This window comes from Tarenaya hassleriana, unplaced genomic scaffold, assembly GCF_000463585.1.
Source record: "Tarenaya hassleriana unplaced genomic scaffold, ASM46358v1 Cleome3, whole genome shotgun sequence".
Taxonomy (NCBI): Eukaryota; Viridiplantae; Streptophyta; class Magnoliopsida; order Brassicales; family Cleomaceae; genus Tarenaya; species Tarenaya hassleriana.
The window spans coordinates 8032082-8055969 of NW_010966177.1; the positions used below are offsets into that span (position 1 = coordinate 8032082).

At 39.3% G+C, this 23888-nt stretch overlaps 1 protein-coding gene and 1 pseudogene across 1 annotated transcript; one reads left to right on the forward strand and one right to left on the reverse strand.

Annotated features, from left to right (window-relative positions):
• The first annotated feature begins 6235 nt into the window (after nucleotides 1-6235).
• Nucleotides 6236-9464, forward strand: LOC104819955. Its single transcript, XM_010550278.1, has 2 exons — nucleotides 6236-8656; nucleotides 8884-9464. The coding sequence occupies exon 1, from the start codon at nucleotides 6615-6617 to the stop codon at nucleotides 7803-7805; it is 1191 nt and encodes a 396-aa protein (XP_010548580.1). The 5' UTR covers nucleotides 6236-6614; the 3' UTR covers nucleotides 7806-8656; nucleotides 8884-9464.
• A 10070-nt stretch (nucleotides 9465-19534) lies between these two features.
• On the reverse strand, nucleotides 19535-22889 carry LOC104819956 (annotated as a pseudogene).
• Nucleotides 22890-23888: the final 999 nt, after the last annotated feature.

Consider the following 23888-nt stretch of genomic DNA (forward strand, 5'->3'; position numbering starts at 1 on the left):
GACCATGTGACCATGTGACCGTGTGACCATGTGACCGTGTAAACTTACAATATCTATGATCTATAATCCGTGTGACATAAGCTTTTTCCAGAAACTTGGACTCAATAATGCATCCAGTCATTAGAAATCCTCCTCACAAATTCCACCATCACAGCGGAAGGACGAATCTTCTCTTTCAAGAGATTCTGTGCATTGGCGAGAAGAAGGCTCATTCATAGAGGAGGAACTCGAATCACCTTCTTCACCTTCCTTACCTATTTGCATGGAATTGCCTCCTCCGACATAGATCCGCCAGAAAACTCAGGAACTCCAAACCAAACCTACCACCGAGTTCTTCCCATGGTTTCAGACATATGCAACTGACCACTAACTGTTACTGCTTAGCTTCTCTCATCTATAACCTCTAGTCTAAAAACTTTCAGAAAACTGAAAGATAACAGCTCCAGAAATTAGGGTTCTATTCTATCATGTAGACTGTGATCGCTTTTGCCCTCGGTTTGGAGCGTCGGGCTTACACAATGGATAATCTTCTCCTTGTCTAAATTAAAGGAGAGAGAGAGAGTGCTGAGACGCGAGTGAGGAGAGAGAGGGAGAAAATCGCGAGTTAGAGGAGAGAGAGAGCACTGAGACGTCAGTGAGGAGAGAGAGAAGACGTGAGTGAGGAGAGAGAGACACTACTATTTCACCATTTCACAGTCGTTTCTTTTTCTTTTTTTTTACTTCAGTTTTTTTTCAAAATTTAACACAAGGGTTTTTGGTCTTTTCATAAATATTTGAGGGTTTTTGTGTTTTTTACCATGTTAAAGAGTGTTTTTTGTTTAATTTTTTTTTCGAGGGTAGCATCAGAAGTCCTTGTAGCAGTCAAATGATATTTGCAGCTATTTCCCCAACCGAAACACTCACACCTAACAAAATTCATAAAGATTTGTACTTAAGGTTTATAATTTATTTTATTTATCTCTAAATTGCTTCTCGGTATAAAATCGTAAAGATTTGGTGGGCTAGCTTTAGAATTTCAGACTGAAGTCAAACCCAAAATCAATCATAAACCCTAAACGTTTAGAATTTTATTTGGGATGTGGTGTATAATATTTTAAAATTGGTTTATGGATTAGGTTAGGATAAAAAAGAATTAAATGAGAAGAATAATGTAAGACAAGAATTGCAAAATATATCAAATGACAAAAACAATTATAGAGAATTTATAGGTTAAAAAGATGGAGGAGATAACATTATTATCTAATTATTACCTTTACATAGAAAATCGAGAATAATTACCAAAACAATCTCTTTCGAAGAACACATATAAATAAAGAGAATTAATTTATGATATCATATTTTGTATAATTAGACCATTCAACAAAGAACCAAAGTTTTTCAGTCAAATGCTTAAACCCTTATCAACCCAAATTGGTACATATATGGTGGGTTAACTCTAACAATTTCATACTAAATTTAAACCCAAAATCAGTCCTAAACTCTAAATCTATAATCTAGGATTTGTACTAAGGGATTTTATAATTGATGGTTTACATGTATGCATAAACTACGACAAAGAAATTGGTACAAAATACCTAAAAGAAGTTTGAAGAGCTTTTATATATGTATATATATGTATATATATACACATATAATATATATATATATATAAAGTGGACCCCAAAACTCGGTCCAACCCCGCTTAAAAAAATGGGTTTGGGCTTAATTATAGAAAAAAATTTGGTTTTCGGGTCGGACTGTGATGACATGTATATATTGATATATTTTCGTATAATAAATATATTATGTTTCGTGAAATTTATATATATATATATATATATATATATATATATATAAACGTTATTTTGTATAGTTTTACACCGATTTCGATGTTTTCGATATTTGGCAGGAAAAATGAAGATTCAAACGTAAGCGCTGCATTTTCGAGAGAAACAGACAAAAATGAGTGAACAAGGAGATATATATATTCGTATGTAAACGTGTGTATATACTTATAGTTTGTATATATATTATCGGTTGAATATATATAGTATATATGTACTATATATAAATGTATGTATATCTACATATGCATGCGAATATTTGTATACGTATATAATTATATGTAGTGTGTGTATATATAAATATATATTTTATATTTTATATATAAGTGATACGTGTCTGTATATAATATGTATATAATATGCATATATATTAATAAGGGTACAAGAAGGTCATATCTAGATAACCATGTGCATGCATATGATATGTGTATATATGTACAGTATGTATATATATTAATAAATATATATATGTGCGTGTATGCATATTATAGTATATGTATATATATCTATATATGTATAAAGAAGGAGCAAACAATCGTGCATGTATATATAATATATATAGAATAAAAATAATAATAAAAATAATAAAAAGAGAAAGAAGAGAAGAAGATAACTCTCATGAGACAAAGCCATCTCCCCCTTTTGTTTTTGTGTCCTCGAATGATGTGCGACAACTTTTCCATGAATGGTGGCACTCACACAACAAGGAGAATGACAACCTTTTTCTCGGGGATCTCTTCATAAGGAAGGAGAGTTCTCAGACAAGGGGGGAGGCAGATTTAGAGAGTTCGCAAAAAGAGTAGAGTTTGAAAAAAAAAATTCTCAAGGAGAGTTCACGGAGAAAGAGAAGAAAAGAGGAAGAAGAAAAACATCATGCCGCAATCACTGAGCATTCTTTTCTCTTATCTCTTTTTCATCATGAATTTTTATTGGGTTGATGTTGTTATTTTTATTTCTATCATGTGTGAATAAGTTTTCATTGTAGGTTAGGGATTAAAAAGGGTTATGTAAAATTGTGCGCTTAAATTATTTTGAGACTTTGTTAATTACGGTTTAGATTGAATGAATGGATTTTAATGCTATGAATTATGTTGGCCACATAATTAAATGATTTTAGAATTTAATTTTGCATAGAGATATGAACATTAAATTCAGAAATTATTCATTCACTTAAACGATCCTCACATCGAGAGGGTTGCCTCGTTTAGGAATTATGATAGAATACTTAATGATCTTGAGAATTTTAGTTTACTTGAAACCGAGAGTTCGGTAAATTTTTATTCTTGGGAAATGAGGAGATACTCGAAAGAGTAATCCTCTACAAGCTGAACTTGAATTTCCTAACTGTAACCTAAGTTATCAAGATACATCATTTGATCAAATTCTTACATAACCCGAAAAATTCCGAAATCTACAATGTCTTACTTCAATTGTGTTAAACCCGTTGTTAGCATTTTCATTAATTTAAATATAATTGTCATCACCACCAATCAAATTATCGTCCCGATCGATACCGAATAAATTCTAGAATTGTCGTTGCAAAAGCCCTTGTGTCCTTGTGTTAGATCCTAGATACTACGATTGACCCGTGCACTTACGATAGTTGTGTCTAGGAAATAAAACAAGATTAGATCTTACCCTAGATCGACATAGTTTTTGGTGTCGTTGCCGGGGACGCAAAGCGGCTTTAGCGATACGATTAGGAAACTGTTCGGTTTAGGTCATTTTTTTTCTTCCTTTGTTCAGTCTGATCTTCACCTTTTCTCGTTGTTGCTCCATCCGTTTTGTATGCAGGATTTCTCCAGTGTCTGACAAGGAGTGCTGGGTTAGAAAACCTAGTTCCTTTCGGCCCTGAAATCGAGAAAACTGCTAAACAAAACCGAAAACAACATCGAGTGAGGATGGCAGAACACGACGTTGTACCCGTACCCGGAGATGTGCATGTAAATGAAGAAACATTCGCGCAGTACAATGCTCCCAAACACACTGAGCTCATGTCCGGCATACGGATGCCAGAGGTTGACATGACAAGATTCGAGCTCACTCCCGCCACTATCCAAATGTTGAGCGCCATGGCTTTCCGGGGAGGCCAAACGAAGATCCCAATGCACACCTCACGAGGTTCAAGATGATGTGTCGATCCATCAAGAGAGCCGATCAAATAACCGAAGATGCAATCCGTCTAATCGCTTTCCCGTGAACGTTGATCGACGCAGCGCTCAACTGGCTCTATGAACTCGAACCGGATTCCATTCATACATGGGATCAATTAGAGAGCCAGTTCATGCAACGCTTCTCCTCTCCACACCACACTCAAGCCGCCTTAAACAGTATTCACTCGTTCAAGCAAGATCACGGGGAGAGTCTGCACGAAGCGTGAAAAAGATACAAGGGCTACAAAAAATCATGCCCTCACCACGGCATCGACAAGAATTACCTGATTAACACGTTCATCAGAGGTCTACAACCAGATACCCGGACATTGATCCGAGCCGTACGTGGAGGAAGTATTTCTCACATGTCCTTCACGGATCTTGAACAACACATTGATCAAATGGCAAGAGAAGAAGATTCTCCATTGGAGTCCGTAAGAGACTTGCCCACCACGCTAAAGACGAAACTTGCTAATGCAAGTTTTGTCTCATCCACTAGCACATCAAGCGTGCAGCAAAGCGAACTCGCTTTGTACTCTGTCGACGAAGGGATAGAAGATGTGAATTATGTTGCCAACAACCCTATTCCAACACGTATAATCCAGGGTATAGGAACCACCCGAATCTCTCCTGGAGGAACAACAACGTCCTGAACCCTCCGCAAAATAACTACCGACCAATGCAGAACCAGAACCAACGGATTCCGCCAAGGTTCTCTTTTTAGCCACGGCCCCACCGATGCAGAATCAAGGGCCGATTCAAAACCAACCATATAGACCTCCGGTTCAGAATTTTCGAGCATCCGCACCTCCACCGCCACAACAAGACTGTGACTTGAAGATCAAGGCAATATTAGCACAACTATTACAAGGACAAAAGACGCAAGAAACGGTGCTACATAGACTAAAGATGGACCAAGAAGAGGTAAAGAATCAAGCGGGGAGCATGCAGTCTCAAGTGGATGGAATGCAGTCGCATCTAAAATTACTCGACAATCAGGTTGCCCAGATGGCCTCGACGTCTCAAAGACCAAGCGGGTCACTTCCCGGGAAGCCTGAGATTAACCCACGATAGCACTGCAATGCTATCACCCTGAGAAGTGGCAAGCAGCTTGAAGAAGTCACTTCACCGATGATGGAAAAGGGGCAAAGCTCCAAAGGCAAAGAGGTCATGAATGAAGAAGCTGAGGAAGTCTATGTTCCTCCACCACCAAGACCTCCGCCCGTTCCTTCTCCATCCCGTCTCAAGAAGCATAACGAGGACTGGCAATTCGCGAGATTTTCCGAAATGCTGAAAAAGCTTGAGATCACCACGCCTTTCATAGAAGCCATCCTGCAGATGCCGTCTTACACGAAGTTTCTCAAGGACATACTCACGAAGAAGCGAGTCGTGGAAAAAGAGACGGTATCACTCAACACCGAATGCAGTGCATTAATTCAGCATGAGTTACCGCCTAAACGAGCCGACCCAGGAAGCTTCTCGATACCCTGCAAATTGGGTAATGTCTCCATTGACAGGGCATTATGTGATCTCGGAGCCAGTGTTAGCCTTCTCTCGCTATCGATCTTTAAGAAGCTGAACATGGGAGAGTTGAAGCCGACAAGGATGGCGCTCCAGCTTGTTGACTGATACACGCCTCAAACTACAAGGTGGAAGTCTCGATGGATTGATGGAACCGAAGATTAATCACCGGTACTCTCTTGGAGTCACTCGAACTCAATCTCGGTTTAAGAAGTGGTTTCGAAATGCAAATGGTATCTAGGGAAGATATGGACGAAGAATTGATAGCACAGATGATAGAAAGCTCAGACAAACCAAGGTTATCTTGTACACACCAAGATATAGCTCTCGGACAGACCAAGAGAGAAAGTCGGACAAACCGAAAGAGAGAGTTGTTTCAAACTCGAAAATACTTGATTAAATCTGGATAATTGCTGGTCAAAACAAAGGATTACAAGGTTTATATAGAATAGAAACTCAACCAAAACACAAATGAAAGAAACACATGCAAGGGGGATGGGAGCCTATGCATTTAATAAGGTAGGTGGGAAGAATAGAGCTGTTGGAGAAGTTGTTTGCACTCCAAGAAGCTTCCTTTTAGTGTCTTGACTAATCTTGGCCGAAATTAGGGTCTTGAGATGGAGAGGAGTTGAGTCTTGGCTGGTCCGATGGAAGGTAAGCTTGCATTCTTCGACTCAAGGGTCGTTTAAGACATGAGACGAACATGTTTAACGTGTTGTCGAACAGTACGTTGGGTTCGTTTAAGGCATGAGACGAACATGTTTGACGCATTGTCGAAGAGCTTGTGGTTTGGCTCGATTAAGGGGAAGTTTGAGCCGAGAATAAAGTGTACATCCTTCAGATTTGGTACAATCACTCATGACTTGTCTCGGACTATGATCTCCATGTGATAGGTTGGAATGTTATGCTCCGGTTGAACCCCTAGCTCCATGCAATCCGGTTGAGCTCCAAGTTTCGTGCATTCCAAGCTTTTGTTCATGCTCCCTTTCCAAGCAGCATCCAAGGTTCTGATATCCTCATCACTGATCGATCGGTGAAATATCCCGCTGGGATATTAGAAGATGTACCACTGAAGGTGAAAAACTTCTACGTACCGGTCGACTTCGTGGTATTGGACATGGACGAGGACTCGAGAGTATCGATCATACTTGGTCGTCCATTCCTTAACACCGTAGACGCAATCATCCATGTGAGAGGTGGCAGGTTGACGATGAAGATTGGCGATAAGACGGTGGAGTTTACGCTTGATCAGAACCTCAAGCAACCCTCTGTCATGGAGTCTTCGTACTTCATTGACATGATTGAAGTTTTGACGGATGAGCTATTTGGTCAATTGCAAGATCGCGATCCCCTGAAGATGATGCTCCTAAACCCTGAGAAGACTGAAAAGGAGCACATATGGACCTTTAGCCGAATCCTGGATGCACCCGACATATCCCCGACGGATCTATCAAGCTCCCCGGTTCAGGTTATCGTGTCCTTTGAGGGTGATGTCGATCTTGAGATCGCTGCCACTAACCGAGCCCATGAATCCAAAGAGACTCCAGTCATCACATCTTCTCCACTTAGACCCGACTGGAGTCGAGAAGATGCACCGGAAGTGGAACTGAAGCCCTTACCACAAGGGCTTACGTATGAATTTCTCGGCTCAGACCGAACTTACCCTATGATTATCAATTCATCCTTGGATGATTCTCAGGTACAGGAGCTGCTGAACACGCTCCGAAAGTACAGGAAGGACATAGGGTACACAATCACGGATATCAAGGGAATCAACCCTTCCCTTTGCATGCACAGGATTCATCTGGAGGATGAGTCCAAAACTTCCACTGAGCGTCAACGACGCCTCAACCCGATGCTTCAAAAAGTGGTGAAGAAAGAGATAATGAAGCTTCTCGATGCAGATATCATTTTTCCTATCTCTGACAGCCATTGGGTGAGTCCTATACAGGTCGTTCCGAAGAAGGGAGGAATGACGGTGATCACCAACGGAAAGAACGAGTTCATTCCAACGAGAACGGTGATCGGTTGGCGCATGTGTATTGATTATCGCAAGCTGAACGCCAACACGAGGAAGGATCATTGTCCACTGCCATTCATCGATCAGATGCTAGAACGCCTCGCTCTACACTCGTACTGTTGCTTCCTCGACGGGTACTCAGGTTTTTTCCAAATCCCTATTCATCCTAATGATCAGGAGAAAACTGCATTTACTTGCCCGTACAGAACTTATGCCAATTGTCGCATGCCGGTTGGATTTTGTAAGCTCCGACGACATTCCAACGGTGCATGTGGCCATATTTTCTGATGTGATTGAAGAGTCGATGGAGGTGTTTATGGACGATTTTTCCGTTCATGGACCCTCCTTCGACATGTGTCTGATGAATCTTTCTCGAGTGTTAGACAAGTGCTCACATGTGAATCTGGTGCTCAACTGGGAGAAGTGTCATTTCATGGTCTGAAAAGGGATTGTTTTGGGCCACAAGATCTCAGAGAAGGGGATTGAGGTTGACAAGGCCAAAGATGAGGTGATCGAGAAACTGCCACCACCGCATAATGTCAGAGCTATCCGCAGTTTCTTGGGCCATGCGGGGTTTTATAGGAGATTCATCAAGGATTTCTCAAAAATCTCAAAGCCGCTCACTGATCTGCTCTGCAAGGACGCGCCGTTTATCTATACTGCAGAATGTGATGTCGCGTTCCAAACTCTGAAAAAGGTCTTGATATCTCCACCGATTATTCAGCCTCCAGACTGGAGTCTTCCTTTTGAGATCATGTGCGACGCCAGTGACTACGCTGTTGGAGCAGTTTTGGGTCAGCAGAAGAACAAGCGATTACATGCCATATACTATGCTAGTCGCACCCTTGATGACGCTCAGATCAACTACAGCACAACCGAGAAGGAGATGCTCGCCATAGTCTACGCTTTCGAAAAGTTTAGATCTTATCTAGTAGGATCGAAGGTGATAGTCTACACTGATCACGCAGCTCTCCGGTACCTTCTGTCCAAGAAAGACGCCAAGCCTCGACTCATGTGCTGCTACAAGAGTTTGATCTAGAGATCAGAGACAGAAAGGAGACTCAAAATGGTGTAGCGGAACATTTAGCATGGCTTGAGATTTCGAACCCATTTCCCATCGATGACTCATTGCGAGACAAGTATGTCATGGTTAATAAATATATATATGTGTGTATACATATTATAGTATATATATATATATATATATATATATATATATATATATATATATAAAGAAAGACCGAACAATCGATAAACAATCGTGCATGTATATATAATATATATATAATAAAAAATAATAAAAAGAGAAAGAAGAGAAGAAGATAACTCTCGCGAGACAAAGCCATCTCCCCCTTTTGTTTTTTAGTGTCCTCGAATGATGTGCGACAACTTTTCAATGAATGGTGAAACTCACACAACAAGGAGAATGACAACCATTTTCTCGGGGATCTCTTCATAAGGAGGGGAGTTCTCAGACAAGGGGGGAGGCAGATTCAGAGATTCGGAAAAAGAGTAGAGTTTGAAAAAGAAAATTCTCAAGGAGAGTTCACGGAGAAGGAGAAGAAAAGAGGAAGAAGAAAAACATCATGCTGCAATCACTGAGCATTCTTTTCTCTTATCTCTTTTTCATCATGAATTTTTATTGGGTTGATGTTGTTATTTTTATTTCTATCATGTGTGAATAAGTTTTCATTGTAGGTTAGGGATTAAAAAGGGTTATGTAAAATTGTGCGCTTAAATTATTTTGAGACTTTGTTAATTACGGTTTAGATTGAATGAATGGATTTTAATGCTATGAATTATGTTGGCCACATAATTAAATGATTTTAGAATTTAATTTTGCATAGAGATATGAACATTAAATTCAGAAATTATTCATTCACTTAAACGATCCTCACATCGAGAGGGTTGCCTCGTTTAGGAATTATGATAGAATACTTAATGATCTTGAGAATTTTAGTTTACTTGGAACCGAGAGTTCGGTAAATTTTTATTCTTGGGAAATGAGGAGATACTCGAAAGAGTAATCCTCTACAAACTGAACTTGAATTTCCTAACCGTAACCTAAGTTATTAAGATACATCATTTGATCAAATTCTTACATAACCCGAAAAATTTCGAAATCTACAATGTCTGTCTTCAATTGTGTTAAACCCGTTGTTAGCATTTTTCATTAATTTAAATATAATTGTCATCACCACCAACCAATTATCGTCTCGACCGATACCGAATAAATAATAGAATTTTCGTTGCAAAAGCCTTCGTGTCCTTCTGTTCGACCCTAGATACTACGATCGACCCGTGCACTTGTGGTAGTTGTGTCTAAGAAATAAAATAAGATTAGATCTTACCCTATATCGACATAAGACTGAAATCAGATTTGGGTTTAATCGGGCTAAAGCTATCACATTTCAAGTCGGGTTTTGAAAGCCCGTTTTCTTTTCTTTTTCTTTTATTAAAAATACAAATGAATGAAAATAAAAAAAGAAACCTTAATCTTAAAACTATCTTCATGTGGGTTTTTATAAAACAATATCTACTTTACAACATTAACTTCAATACATATCCCTAAGAAGAGAGAGAGAACAAAAATAACTTAAGAGAATACATCTATAAATATGTTTTCCCTATAATACTCATTGATGGTGTAAGGATCCGCAACCGCTACGAAATATCAAAACTGTCCTCACACACCAACACGAGACCTTTCAGCATGGTTTGTCCTCACTCACATGTATACCGAGATATTTTCCAGTAGCTCACTCATCATGAGATTGCTCCAAAGTTAGTACATTAATTTTGAAGTTCTCTCGGTATAGTCAAGACTTAACCGAAAAGGTAAGTGCATCTTTTTGCTATGAGTAGTCTTACTAATTTTTTTTATATTATCTTAGACCATATAGTTCCATACCTATATAGCCATCGGATTTCTCTCATTCCGGTGTGTTCGATTTATTTCTGTATCTCTTTGAACTTAGTGGTACTCGGGGAGCCGCTCCTTGACCGTGCCATAAGCACCGGCAAATACTCTCAACCCTCACCATAGCTCGGGATATCACATGTCTAATAGATTTCACATGGTTCGTCCTCGAACCACACCATACTGGGAGAATACAGGCTCTGATACAATTTGTAACGATCCGCAACTGTTACAAAATATCGAAACTGCCCTCATACACAACCACAAGACTTTCCAACGTGCTTTGTCCTCACTCGCATGCATACCGAGATATTTTCCAATAGGTCACCTATCATGAGATTGTTCCAGAGTCAGCACACTTAACTTTTGAGTTTTCTCGTGATAGTCAACTGAAAAGGTAGGTGCACCTTGTTGCTATGAGTAGCTCGACTAATTCTTTTATATTATCTTAGACCTATAGTCTCATACATATATAGCCCTCGGATCTCTCTCATTCCGGTATGTTCGATTCATTCCTATATCCCTTTGGCCTTAGTGGTACTCGGAGAACCGCTCCTTGACCGTGTCATCTGCACCGACAAACACTTCAACCCTCATCATAGCTCTGGATATTACATATGGTAGGACCTATAGATTAGAGATGTCTGAAAACACGACAGAAAATTTGATGGGAAGAGAAAGTAAAGGAATTTTGGGTTTCCTAAAAAAAATTAAATATTTTAAAAATTTTAAAATTCTCTCCATTACAAAAAATTTAAAGGGAGAATCCCATATAAGTACCCAAACTCTACGAAATGTGACAAATAAGTATCCAAACTTATAATTGTGTCTAATCAGTGCCTCAACTATTATATTGTGCCAAATTAGTATCCAAACTCGTGAAATTGATGTCAATTCCCAATTTTACACCTAACGACGTTTATTGTCACGTTTTCTGTTAATTTTTTGCTGAGTTGGACGACACGTCAGTAATCCTTTATCACGTAGGATTTACAAACTCCGGTTAACATTATATTTCGGTTATTTACACGCCTTAACCGATCCAATCAAATGATTTAAAATTGGTCACAAAATAAAACACTCACAAATTACCCATTGAAAATTAGGGTTCAGGTTTTACTATTTCACTATTTTTACCTCTCACGATTTATCTAGATTCTCACTCTCAATCGGAGACAACAATCCTTTCGCGGGCGACGACAACCATTTTCGCCGGTGACAAGAATCCTTTCGCCGGTGGCGACAACCATTTTCGCCGGTGACAACAACCAATTCCATCAATTTATCCCCCCCTAAATCGTGGTAGTCAAGTTCTGTATCGCGATTTCTAGGGTTCACTATCGATTTATTTCGGCACTAGCATAGTTCTGTTCATTTTGGATTTCGGGGATTGCTACTCGATTTCTATTATATATTCAGTCGGTTTTGTGGGAGATTTTGGCGCATACCCTTAGTTTTCGGTTTATTGCAGAGAATCTTCGGTGTTCAAGGCTGTGAGATTTCGATTCCAAGAATCTTCGATGTTCAAGGCTGCAAGATTTCGATTCCGACACAGTGAGAAATCAACGACGGTGACGAGGGAAGAAAAGTGCAGGGAGAGAGTACTGGGTGAGGGAGAGTCAGAAAGATTATGATCTGAAAGAGAGATGGACGATGGTATCGGTGAGAGAGAGGTGGTAGGAGATAAGGTGAGAGTTAAAGTAAAAGATAGAAACCCTAATTTTAATTTAGGGATTTTTTTGGGAAACGGTTTTGTTGGTTTAATGGTACTGTTAACCGGTTAAGTTTATATCATTCTAACGTATACAAACTGATGATGTGTCATGCCACGTTGCAGGTTGTATAACGAAAAATATTTATAACAGACGTCATTAGGTGTAAAATTGGGAATTGACATCAATTTCACGAGTTTGGACTCTAATTTGGCACAATATTTGAGGCACTGATTAGATACAATTATAAGTTCTAGAACTTATTTGGCATATTTCGAAGGGTTTGGGTACTTATATGGGATTCTCCCAAATTTAAATTTTTTTAGGAATTTTAAAAATTTTCGGTATGACTAGTATGGCCAGTATGAGCATAATTGAATTTCGAACGGTGTGACCAATTTAGCCAATGTGACCAGAGTAAGTGGTGTGACCAGTTTAACTCGTGTGATCATAGTTTAATATTAAGTGGTATGACTAATGTGACTCGTGTGACCAGAGTTTAATATTAAGTGGTGTGACCCGTGTGACCAGTGTGATTCGTGTGAGCATAATTGAATTTTGAATAGTGTGATCGGTGTGAACAGTGTGACCAAAATTCAATTTTGAACGGTGTGACCAGTGAGATATTTTGAACGATGTGACTAGTGTGATGTACCTTTATTTCGTTGCCAATCTATTTCATTAATGCCCTGAAAATCCATTTGGAATTAGAGATACACTTTTTGCACATTCTTGGACGGTTTTTGTAACGACCCGAGGCCGCTACGGAATGATAGAGTTGTCCTCACACACCAACACGGGACCTTTTAGCGTGTTTTATCCTCACTCACACACATCCCGAAAAGTACTTCCCAGGAGATCACCCATCCTAATACTACTCCAAAGCAAGCACGCTTAACTTTGGAGTTCTCTCGAGATGGGTAACCGAAAAGGTAGATAGCTCAATTAATTCATTTAAGTTATCTTAGACTGTATAGTTTCATATCTACACAGCCCTTGGATCCCTCTCATTCTGGTGTATCCGATTCATCCATGTACCACTTACCAGAAGCTCGTCAGGAGCCGCTCATTGTCCATGCCTCTCGCACCATCGAGCACTCTCCACCCTCCTACGGTATCTTGAGCTGTCACAGGCCCATCAACTTCCACCTGATTCATCCTCAAACCACACCGTACTAGGAGAGAACCGGCTCTAATACCATTTGGATTGACCCGAGACTGCTACAGAATGATAGAGTTGTCTCCACACAGCAACACGAGACCTTTCATTCATTGAATCAATTTCATGTACTACCAAAATTACCTTCGGTTCTTGTTATTTGTTATGTTTTTCGCTAATGCATGAACGACAGATGAGGTCGTAGGTGAAGATGTGTTCGATGGAAAAATTATTTTTGTTTGTTTTTCCGTGTGTAGAAATGAGAGGTAAGATGAGATAAAAAAAAAAAAAAAAGAGAGAGATGAGAAAGAGAGAAGAGTTGAAAGAGAAAGAATTAACAAATTTTGAAATTTTGTTTCAAAATGGCTAAGTTAGTGGGACAGTAGAAAAATAATCTGATATTGTTTTATGATCTGCTACATTTCTTTTTCTAGAATGTTATTTATGTTTTTTGCTCATTCTAGTTTTTTGCCCCCAAAACTTTGGGTTTTGAGGGGTAACGTGAAGTTAATATAGCATTTTAAGAGTAGTTTTGTTATTTATTCCCTCTATCTTCTTTCTTCACCCACGACGACCACCACCCCTCGCTCTCTCTGCCTTTCATCTCGTCGACCCTGCCTCCATCCACACCGGTAAGTCCCGACATTGTTCCATGCTTGTCCATCAATGCACGACACCAGAGCAATCAAACTAGCTAGAAATAGGTGAAGAAAAATCCTATTTATGAATAAACAGAACAAGGTTGATCGAAAACCCTACTTCGGCGAGAATAGTGCCGAGAGGAGGAAGAAGATAGATGAGAAAAATAATTCTCTGTATGTTTTATTATTTGTTCTGTACACAATAAATAGGAAATACATATGTGCATGTTAAAGGAAATCTAGATATTATATACATAAATAATGGAAAGAATAGCTAAACAATAGGAAAGGTCAAGATATGAGACAATCACTATAATATTGATTTGCATGATTCAAGCTTACGTGAATGCAAGCTCCTGTCTCGGTCTTGACCGTTGCTAAGCTTTCCCAGACCTGTTGCTTCTTCGTCAAGATTCCCCCTCAAGCTTGGTTTGTGAAGATCCGCAACACCAAGCTTGACGAGAATATTTTCATCGTTTCTCACATTCGGTGCCTTGGTAAACAAGTCAGCTAGTTGATCTTCACTTCTAGTATATGGCGTAGCAATTATTCCTTGAGTGACTTTCTCTCGAATAAAATGGCAATCGATTTCGATGTGTTTAGTCCTCTCGTGGAATACTTGATTCGCCGCAATGTGGATAGCCGCTTGATTATCGCAGTGCAACGGGATGGCATAATCCGTGATTATACCGAGGTCCCCGAGAAGTCCTTTGAGCCAAACGAGTTCACTTGCTGCAGTGGCCATCGCTCTATACTCCGCCTCCGCGCTAGATCTCGCCACCACATTTTGTTTTTTACTTTTCCATGTCACCAAGTTTCCTCCAATGAAGGTACAATATCCCGAGGTTGACTTCCTATCTTGTTGATCTCCGGCCCAATCCGCATCGCAATATCCAACGATGTCAACTTGCTTATTCTGGCTCATCCAAATCCTTTTGTCGGGTGATCCCTTGAGATATTTGAGTATTCTTTCCACCATCTCCCAATGTCGAGTAGTAGGAGCATGCATGAATTGGCTCACCTGTCCCACCGCAAAGGACAAGTCAGGTCTAGTAATTGTGAGATATATAAGCTTACCTACAATTTTCCGATATCGTTCGGAGTCTTCAAGCGGTTCCCCCTCTCGTTGATACTTGTAGCTCACTTCTATGGGCGTCTTTGCCGGCTTAGCTCCCAATTTTCCTGCACTACCCAAAAGATCAAGTGTGTACTTTCGTTGGGATAAAAATAACCCATCATTTGATCGAGTTACTTCTATTCCTAGAAAGTACCTTAGTTCATCCAAATCCTTAATATCAAATGAGTTATGAAGCAAATATTTTGTTTTCACTATTCCTTGTGAATCGTTCCCCGTGATAATTATATCATCTACGTAGACAAGTAGAACGATTATACCTTTTTCGCTCTGAGATGTGAAAAGAGAATGATCACTCTCACTTCGGCAAAAACCATGAGTTGTCAATGCATCATGAAGCTTAGCATACCATTGCCTCGGTGATTGTTTTAAGCCATATAGTGCCTTCTTGAGCTTGCATACTTTACTCTCCCCATGTGGTTTATGGAACCCCGGGGGCAAGGTCATATAAATCTCTTCCTCTAAGTCTCCTTGGAGAAAGGCATTCTTAACATCCATCTGCCAAAGTTCCCAATTCAAGTTAGTTGCAATAGAGTATTACTCTTACCGTGGGAAGTTTGGCCACCGGAGCGAATGTATCTGTATAGTCCTCTCCGTATGTTTGAGTGTAGTCTTTCGCGACTAATCTGGCTTTGTAGCGTTCCACATCTCCATTACTCTTGTATTTGACTTTGTATATCCACCGACATCCCACCGGATTTTTGTTTGTTGGAAGATTGACTATTTCCCAAGTGCTGTTTCTTTCCAAGGCTTTTATTTCCTCTTGCATTGCCTCTCTCCATTCCTTCTTCTCGTTTGCTTCTTGGAAGGTTTGGGGTTCAAGTTCCTGATCTAACTTACTAAGAAAGACGCGATGATTAATAGGCAAATGAAGAATGGAGCAAAACTGTTGTATAGGGTGAGTTACCGCATATCCATTGAAGTTTTCTTTTAGTTTGTATGTCGGTTTTCTCGTCCGTGAGCTTCTGCGTAATGGTGTGGTGACTGGTCTTGATGTGGATCTACCTCTTGCGTCATCAGAAACCTGCGTTAATGGTGGAGGCGCATCTCCTTCCCAAGGTTCCACCGAAGATGGTTCTTCTTGCTCACCCGAGGAAAGTTGAGGATGAACCTCCTCGTTTGATGTCTTGTTCTCTAACCTGTCGGCAATGTTCACTTCAAGAGGGATTTCAGGGGTACCTGATTGCAGCACCTCATCATTTTTGAGCTGATGTGCAATGGGCATCGTCGGAGTAGCATACGGAGTTGTCGTAGTAGCTTCCACCTCAAGTAAGTTTCTTAATGTATTTGAATAGTTTGGTGTCGGGCTCACCATGTCTTCAAACTCTTTCCATTCTTTCTTTTCAAAATAACCAACGTCTTCCAAGAATTTAACATCCCTCGACACAAATAATTTCCTTGTTTCCGGTTGATAGCATTTGTATCCTTTCTTCTTGGTGGAATATCCGAGAAAAACACACTTGACGCTCTTTGGGTCCAACTTGTTTCTGTTATCCTCTGGAACAAATACATAGCACAAACAACCGAAAACTCTTAAAAAATCAAGGGAAGGTTGAGTGTCGTTGAGTACCTCAAAGGGAGATTTATCATTGAGAATCTTGGTGGGCAATCGGTTGATTAAATAGCAAGACGTCATAACCGCGTCGCACCAAAACCGTTTAGGAACGTGATGATGAAACATCATAGCTCTCGCCACTTCCATAAGATGGCGGTTCTTCCTTTCCGCGACTCCATTTTGTTGTGGAGTATATGCACACGAGGATTGATGCTCAATGCCGTGCTTGGACATATAGTCTTGAAAACGAGCATTAATATACTCTCCCCCATTGTCCGAGCGAAGGCACTTGAGCTTGGCATCATATTGTGTGATGATATATGCATGAAACCTGGTAAAAGCATCAAACACATCTCCTTTTGATTTCAAAAGGGTTAGCCATGTATATTTCGACTTTTCGTCGATGAAAGTCACAAAATATTTATAATTTTCTCGAGAGGTACACGGTGCTGTCCACACATCCGAATGAACCAAATCAAAACAATTATTATAGATTGAGTTTGAACGAGGAAATACATTTCGACAATGTTTGCCTAAGATGCATGCCAAATGGAATTGAGAGTCGTTTCTTCAACTTCATATTTGCTATGTAAAAGATAAAGACCGTTAGCCGCTTTTCCATTTGCGATGATGCGTCCAGTCTTAATATCCTGAAAATACACTCCATTAGGACCAAATATCGCTGTACAATCAAGATCTTTAGCTGCTTTGTACACGGACAAAAGATTGTTAGTGAAGTCGGGAACATATAATGCATCCGTTTCCTTATCACATAACTTCAATTTTCCGATTCCTTTAATAGAGACATTATGACCATTTGCAACCGAGATCGAACCATGAGTATCTTTAATATTTGATAATAAAGCAGGATTATATATCATATGGTTAGTAACACCCGAGTCAACAATTAAATCGTTACTAGCAAAGAGTGTGAGAGAAGAGTTACCAAAGTCTTTAGAGGCAATCATTTTTGAGATGTTGGATGTGAGGTTTTGGATCATGGCTGCCATGTCATTTTTCGTGACATATTCTGAACCTTGTAATGCATTGTGAGTGTTAATTGTGCTCCCTTCCTCCACGTTGACATTCTGAGTTTCACCTGCAAAACGAGCTTGCTCCGAGTGGGGATTAGAAGATGCAAACCTGTGAGGCTTAAGATGCGGATGAAGAATCCAGCATTTATCCTTGGTATGTCCTTTTTTTCGGCAATGATCACATGTGTAAGTCCTTCTGTCCCCAAATGCTCTGTTTTGACCAGCTTTGGCAGCAATTTCGGATTGTCGCGGAGCAAGATGTGTCGCGGAATGGGCAAGCTCACTCGAACCGGTGAAAAGGGATTGTCCCCCTTCTTCTTTCTTTATTCGTGCACATACCTCAGTGAATGACGGAAGAGTGGTCTCTCGAAGGATCGATTGAATGAGATTTTTGTAGTTGCCATTAAGTGCAGAGAGCAAGGCAAAGGTTTTGTCTTGTTCGTGATTTGCCTTCTCCTTTGTATCCGTCGGTGGTGGACGCAGCTCACAAAACTCGGACCAAAGGGCAGTGAATTCACCGAGAAGAACATTGAATGATTTCTCCTCCTGACGAAGAGAGTATATTCTTCGTTTGATTTCATAAATGCGGCTGACATTGGATGTATTCCCGAATACATCCTGCAACGTGTCCCACAACAGCTTGGCAGACTCTATGTGGTTGAAAGATGCCATTATGGTATTATCAAACGAGCTTTGTAAGACTGTGATAACGGTATGATCCTCCTGCAACCATTTGGAGTCCGTTTCGGAGAGCGGAGTGGTTGCAGATTCAGTGATGTCTTTGGCGGTGGTGATATGATTCCACCATCCTTTGCTTTTGAGAAACATCTTGGCCGATCTCGACCAGCTCATATAGTTATCGCCGTTTAGCATGACGGGAATCAAACGGACAGAAGAAGAATCCATGGTGTTGTTCTCGACAGATATGTCGGATAGATGTTGATGAAGGATTAGATAGTATGGTGGTTTGTGGATCGGTGTCGCTCTGATACCATATGAATAAACAGAACAAGGTTGATCGAAAACCCTACTTCGGCGAGAATAGTGCCGAGAGGGGAAGAAGATAGATGAGAAAAATAATTCTCTGTATGTTTTATTATTTGTTCTGTACACAATAAATAGGAAATACATATGTGCATGTTAAAGGAAATCTAGATATTATATACATAAATAATGGAAAGAATAGCTAAACAATAGGAAAGGTCAAGATATGAGACAATCACTATAATATTGATTTGCATGATTGATGCTAATATTTGTTCGCATGATATGATAAAATAAATTAAAAGAAAGAAATTTCGCCTTAGGTAGCATACAAGATCCTCATAGGCCCTTTATGTATGGAAAACAAGTTGAAAATGGATCGAATTAGGTTAGGACAGAACACATTGTAAATATCAATACTTATTTTGTCAAAAATTAATAGTTTGTTTGAATTTGAAAATCAAAATAATTCGGTATGGTGAGTTAATTTTTTAGTATTTTCATTTCTCAACGATTAGAAACTTGCTTTGTACAACACATACAAGATAGATAAAGAAAAGGCAACATAACAATTCTTACATATATTTTAATATAGAGAACAAAATTTGCAATAAAAAGTAAATATAATTAATATTATCAAATTTCTTAAATATCATCTCAATATTTCTTTAACTTCACAGGAAACGGACTATTTTAATATGAACACATTGGGACGTTATACCATTTTATGAATTATATTTTAGAAATATATATAAAAGCTTCAAACATACTTTTATAATTTTATTAAATATTTCGAACCACAAAACAAAAGTCTCCAAGATACAAGACTCTAATTATGTGATTTATTTATTTTTGAAAGGATTCCAATACGGTGAATCATAATTATTTTGAAAACCTGTGTAGCGACGGATCTCTAAACCGAAATGCTATTCGGTATTCCCTTTCCGGTCATGCCACCTTCTCTGGTATAATCCGAAGTGTTTGGGTACAACAAAGTGTATGGCATCTTAACCGGACCACACCGATTCTTCAAACTCTTATTGTTGTTCCTTTGGATGATGTTCTTCTCTATCTGCCCAAGCCTATCGGTGAATCTTCTAGACATAGCCAAAATCTCATAATCAGCCGTCCATTTTGAAGAGTCCCTCTGCCCCAAATAAAGCTCATCCGTTGAATGCATAGACAAAACCTCAATGATAGAGATTCCAAGTAGTGTCTGCAATTGTGGAGTGATTGTCTTCAAGTATGCAACATCAGGGTCTTTCTTCAATTCTTCGTACTCTTTCGTACCCGACTCAGGCATAAATCGACGACTAACTGTTGGCCGATTAGGGAGAAAACCAGCATAGGGATATTGACCAAAGTTGACCGCAGCATGAAGAGCAGAAGCAATCCAAATGATTATTGAACAAGTTTGAATGAGTTCGGAACGAGATTGCATTCTCGGCCACCAGGGCTCGCTTCTCTTGTCTCCATGGCCTACGTTTCGAAGTTCGGACCACCATGCCTGAAGCTCAACATCAGCTTGGATGGCCTTGTCGGTTTTGTAATAGTACGAGCAATATTCTGTCACCCATGTTTCAATGGCTGACCAAATCTCAAGTCCATCAACAGCGTATGGATAATCTTCAACCAAAAGTCGAACACCACCATCGCAACTTGGATCTAAAACCGCCAGTCCTCTGTACACACAATTTGAGGAAACACCCATTAGGTTACTTGCTACCCAAATTACAGAAGAACTAAGAGCTATGTTTCAAAGGATGTACCTCTTAAGAAGATCTGCAGGAAGAGCCTGATCGGTGAAAACCCAATTTCGGTAAAGTGAAGAAGACCATTCCATGGAGTACTTACCCGGGAAGACAGTCCTTTCGAGCACACCATCAGCGTTAATAAGGATTTGACGAGCCAATGCGTTTATCTGCATTGTGTCGCGAAAATGAGGATGCAAAAGCTTATGAATTGGATGAACCACACTAAGTTGCCTATTCGCTGAGATAATGAATGGCTCCATAGTAGCATGAGTTTGCAACCTAGAAAAAAGTCCAATATCAGATATCATAATCAATTTAAGGTTATTATTTGGCTTCTCAACTAGTCTAATTGGCCTTATACCAGTGGCTGATGAGCTGATGATAACCAGAATCATTGATTGCAACGTAAGCTTTAGCAAGTTGCCAAATTGCACCCTCAACACCTTTCTCAGCCGGAGTGAAGATTTTGCTAACAGCTCCGCACTTTTCGCCTTGTGGGTGAGGAAGACTCAACTCAATAGCCAAAGGCATTAGAATTCCGTCGTCTTTAAGGAGCAGAACGGTCCGAGTAGCGTATAGTTTTGCACCTGTCGAGTTTATCCTACGCAAGTATGGCATCAAAGAGTCATGGTAATCCAAAATGAACATCTTGTTTTGCTTCAACGCCTGCAATAACAGTAGAAGAATCAGACAACCGTAACATATATGTGAGCAAAGATAACAATTTAATCTTCGAGTACCTCGTCAATGGTGAGACCATTCATGTTCGGCTCGACGTGCTCTTCACGGATAGAACTATCTTGGTTACCATATACATCTGAATCCAGCTTACTCACTGGAGGAAATTCCTGGAGACGCTTGATGACAAGAGGATTGAGACCGGCGAGCATTTCCCGACCAAACTCTTCATCGGATCTCCAAGCCGATCTACTCTCTGTAAGAACATAAAATTTTAACTAGAGAAACTAAAAGCCCACCACAATATAACGATACAATTACAACAACACATACCTTTGATGATAGTGGGCATTGGATACTTCAAAAATCGATCACCATCATTGCGAACGAGTTCTCTGAACATCTCCCATGGAAGAACGTCACGGATTTTGGAAATGATGTGAGCATTAGGGTGTTTGATACCACCTTCATAAAGGCAGAAAATGTCTTCGAAACTATTAAACTCGTTGAAGTTCTTGTCGCAGAGAGAACCGATTTCAGGGATGATGACTTGAGCCACAGACTTGAGAGCATAGGCGATAAAGTCTGAGAACTTCACCATGTTGAACCTCTCGTCCCGAGGGACGTATATGTCCAAGCTTAAAAGCGGCAGTCTACTCTCCGACTTTGAATCTGTTCTAATGAAAACCCATGATGAGAATAATATGTTATCCAATGTATTGCTAACATAAGTGCATTACTCTGATAATATTAACCTAGATTTTATATGTGTTACACTAAATGATATGTGTTATTTACTACGAACAAATTCTATATAATAAACATATATGGTTTACTGCATTATATCTATACATACATATATATATTTTGAATGTGCAGTAGAAAACACGTAAAAAGGGAGAGCTATGAGAAACTGACCGGTTTTGGTGGGTTTACGGCCAGTACGACATCGACGAGGATAAGGGTATTCAGTGGAACCACCGAGGACAGGACGAACAGAGTCTTGACCTTTGTCTGGAGATCCCAAATCATTGAAGACATCATAGTCATAGACTCGATCCCATTCCTTCCTCTCTCCTTTCCCATTCCCTCTCAGACTCTTCAGCTCTTCGTCCCTTATTTCTTTGAGCAACACCGGCATTTCACTCGGCAAATATGCCTAATTTTTAAGGAGAAAAAAATGAACTAGTCAGATACATAATCAAAATATTCATCAAAATAATGTTACTTAATTACCTGGTTGGAAAAAAAGATACGATCGTAGCCATAACAATGAGAAGGATAGATCCAAGAGTTGCAGACAAAGTGGACGGGCTCTGAAACACCTGGAACATCATGGAGAGAGAGAGACTTGAGAAAGAATTGGCTGCGGTGATGGTTCTTGATCATAAACGCACTCGGCATCCCATTCAAACGCAACCGCAAATGCAGTTTCCTCAGCTGTCACTGCCGACTTTATCTTCGTCACCCATTTCTCCAAATAAACTGCTTTTCCAAGTCTTCCTCTCCTCTCATTGTCTGCAATATACCCAGTTTGTATCCGTAGACGAAACCTTCAACCTTAAACGTTGTATATATAAGAAAAGTGGCAAAATGAGTCGGGTTGGATTTTAAAGAACCTGGGTCGGGTTGAACAGAGCTGATGAGTTGGAGAGTGACATGACGACCAAGGAGCTCGTAAAAACGATCAAGAACGGAGGCCACGACGTCTTTGAAATCGAGCACGTTCTTCTTCATCACGACCACTTCTCCTCGAATCATTGTGACAGATCTCTGCATCTCTCCCACCATTGTCTTGAACCTCTTTTTCGGAAAGATTTCTGCTAAAAGTCTCTGTAATTCATGACGAAGAGCTTTCATGATGAGATCAAGGGATATATATACATATATATTATTATATAAACTATGTATAAACTCATACAGAACTATGATTAACACGAACATTACAAAGCCTCCTTGTCATAATTATAACAACCAGATAACAAATTCTCATAACTATGACCATGGAACATATAATTGTTTATCAATGTCAGCATAGCGATACGTATACCAAAAAAAATACAACCACATTGTCCAACGTTATATATATATATAAATGGTCTAATTATTATAACTACTAATTAACCCTAACAGCCAGAATCAATATCTCTAGATTAAAAAAATACAATAATTTCAACGGTAACCTAATCATGTGAATGAAGACAAACAAAATGGATAAAGGCATGATTACATGTTCATTTCGATACAATATTAATTTAAATACATTGCTAAATACTGTACTACGTATTGTACATATTTCTCATCTAAAAACAAAATTTTAAGAACAATCAATTAAATAAATATACATATATATATATATATTAAACTTAGTAAAAAAAAAAAGCAGAAAATTGAACCTGAAAAGGACAAAAGAATGAGACAGGAGCACTCAGAAAAGCCAAAATCGATTTGTGGATGAGAATGTGAAGGCGCATTACCGCAGTTTTATAGCTTAGAATCCATTTATTGAAGTAATTTCTGTTCATCGAATTCAAAACTCGTTTTAATTAAAATCAACTATGCATTAATAAACTTAAATGATGGAGGAAATCCTTAAAACGGTCTCAAAGATTTTTGAGCCTCCTGAAATGGTTTTCTCCGTCTCTTAACACTCGTAAATAAATTGTAATGACTTTGTTGGCAAACCCTAAATTAATTGTTTATTCATTATTAATAATAATAATAATAATAATAATAATAATAATAATAATAATAATAATAATAATACACTTGCGTACTAAAACCTCGATCGAACAGAAA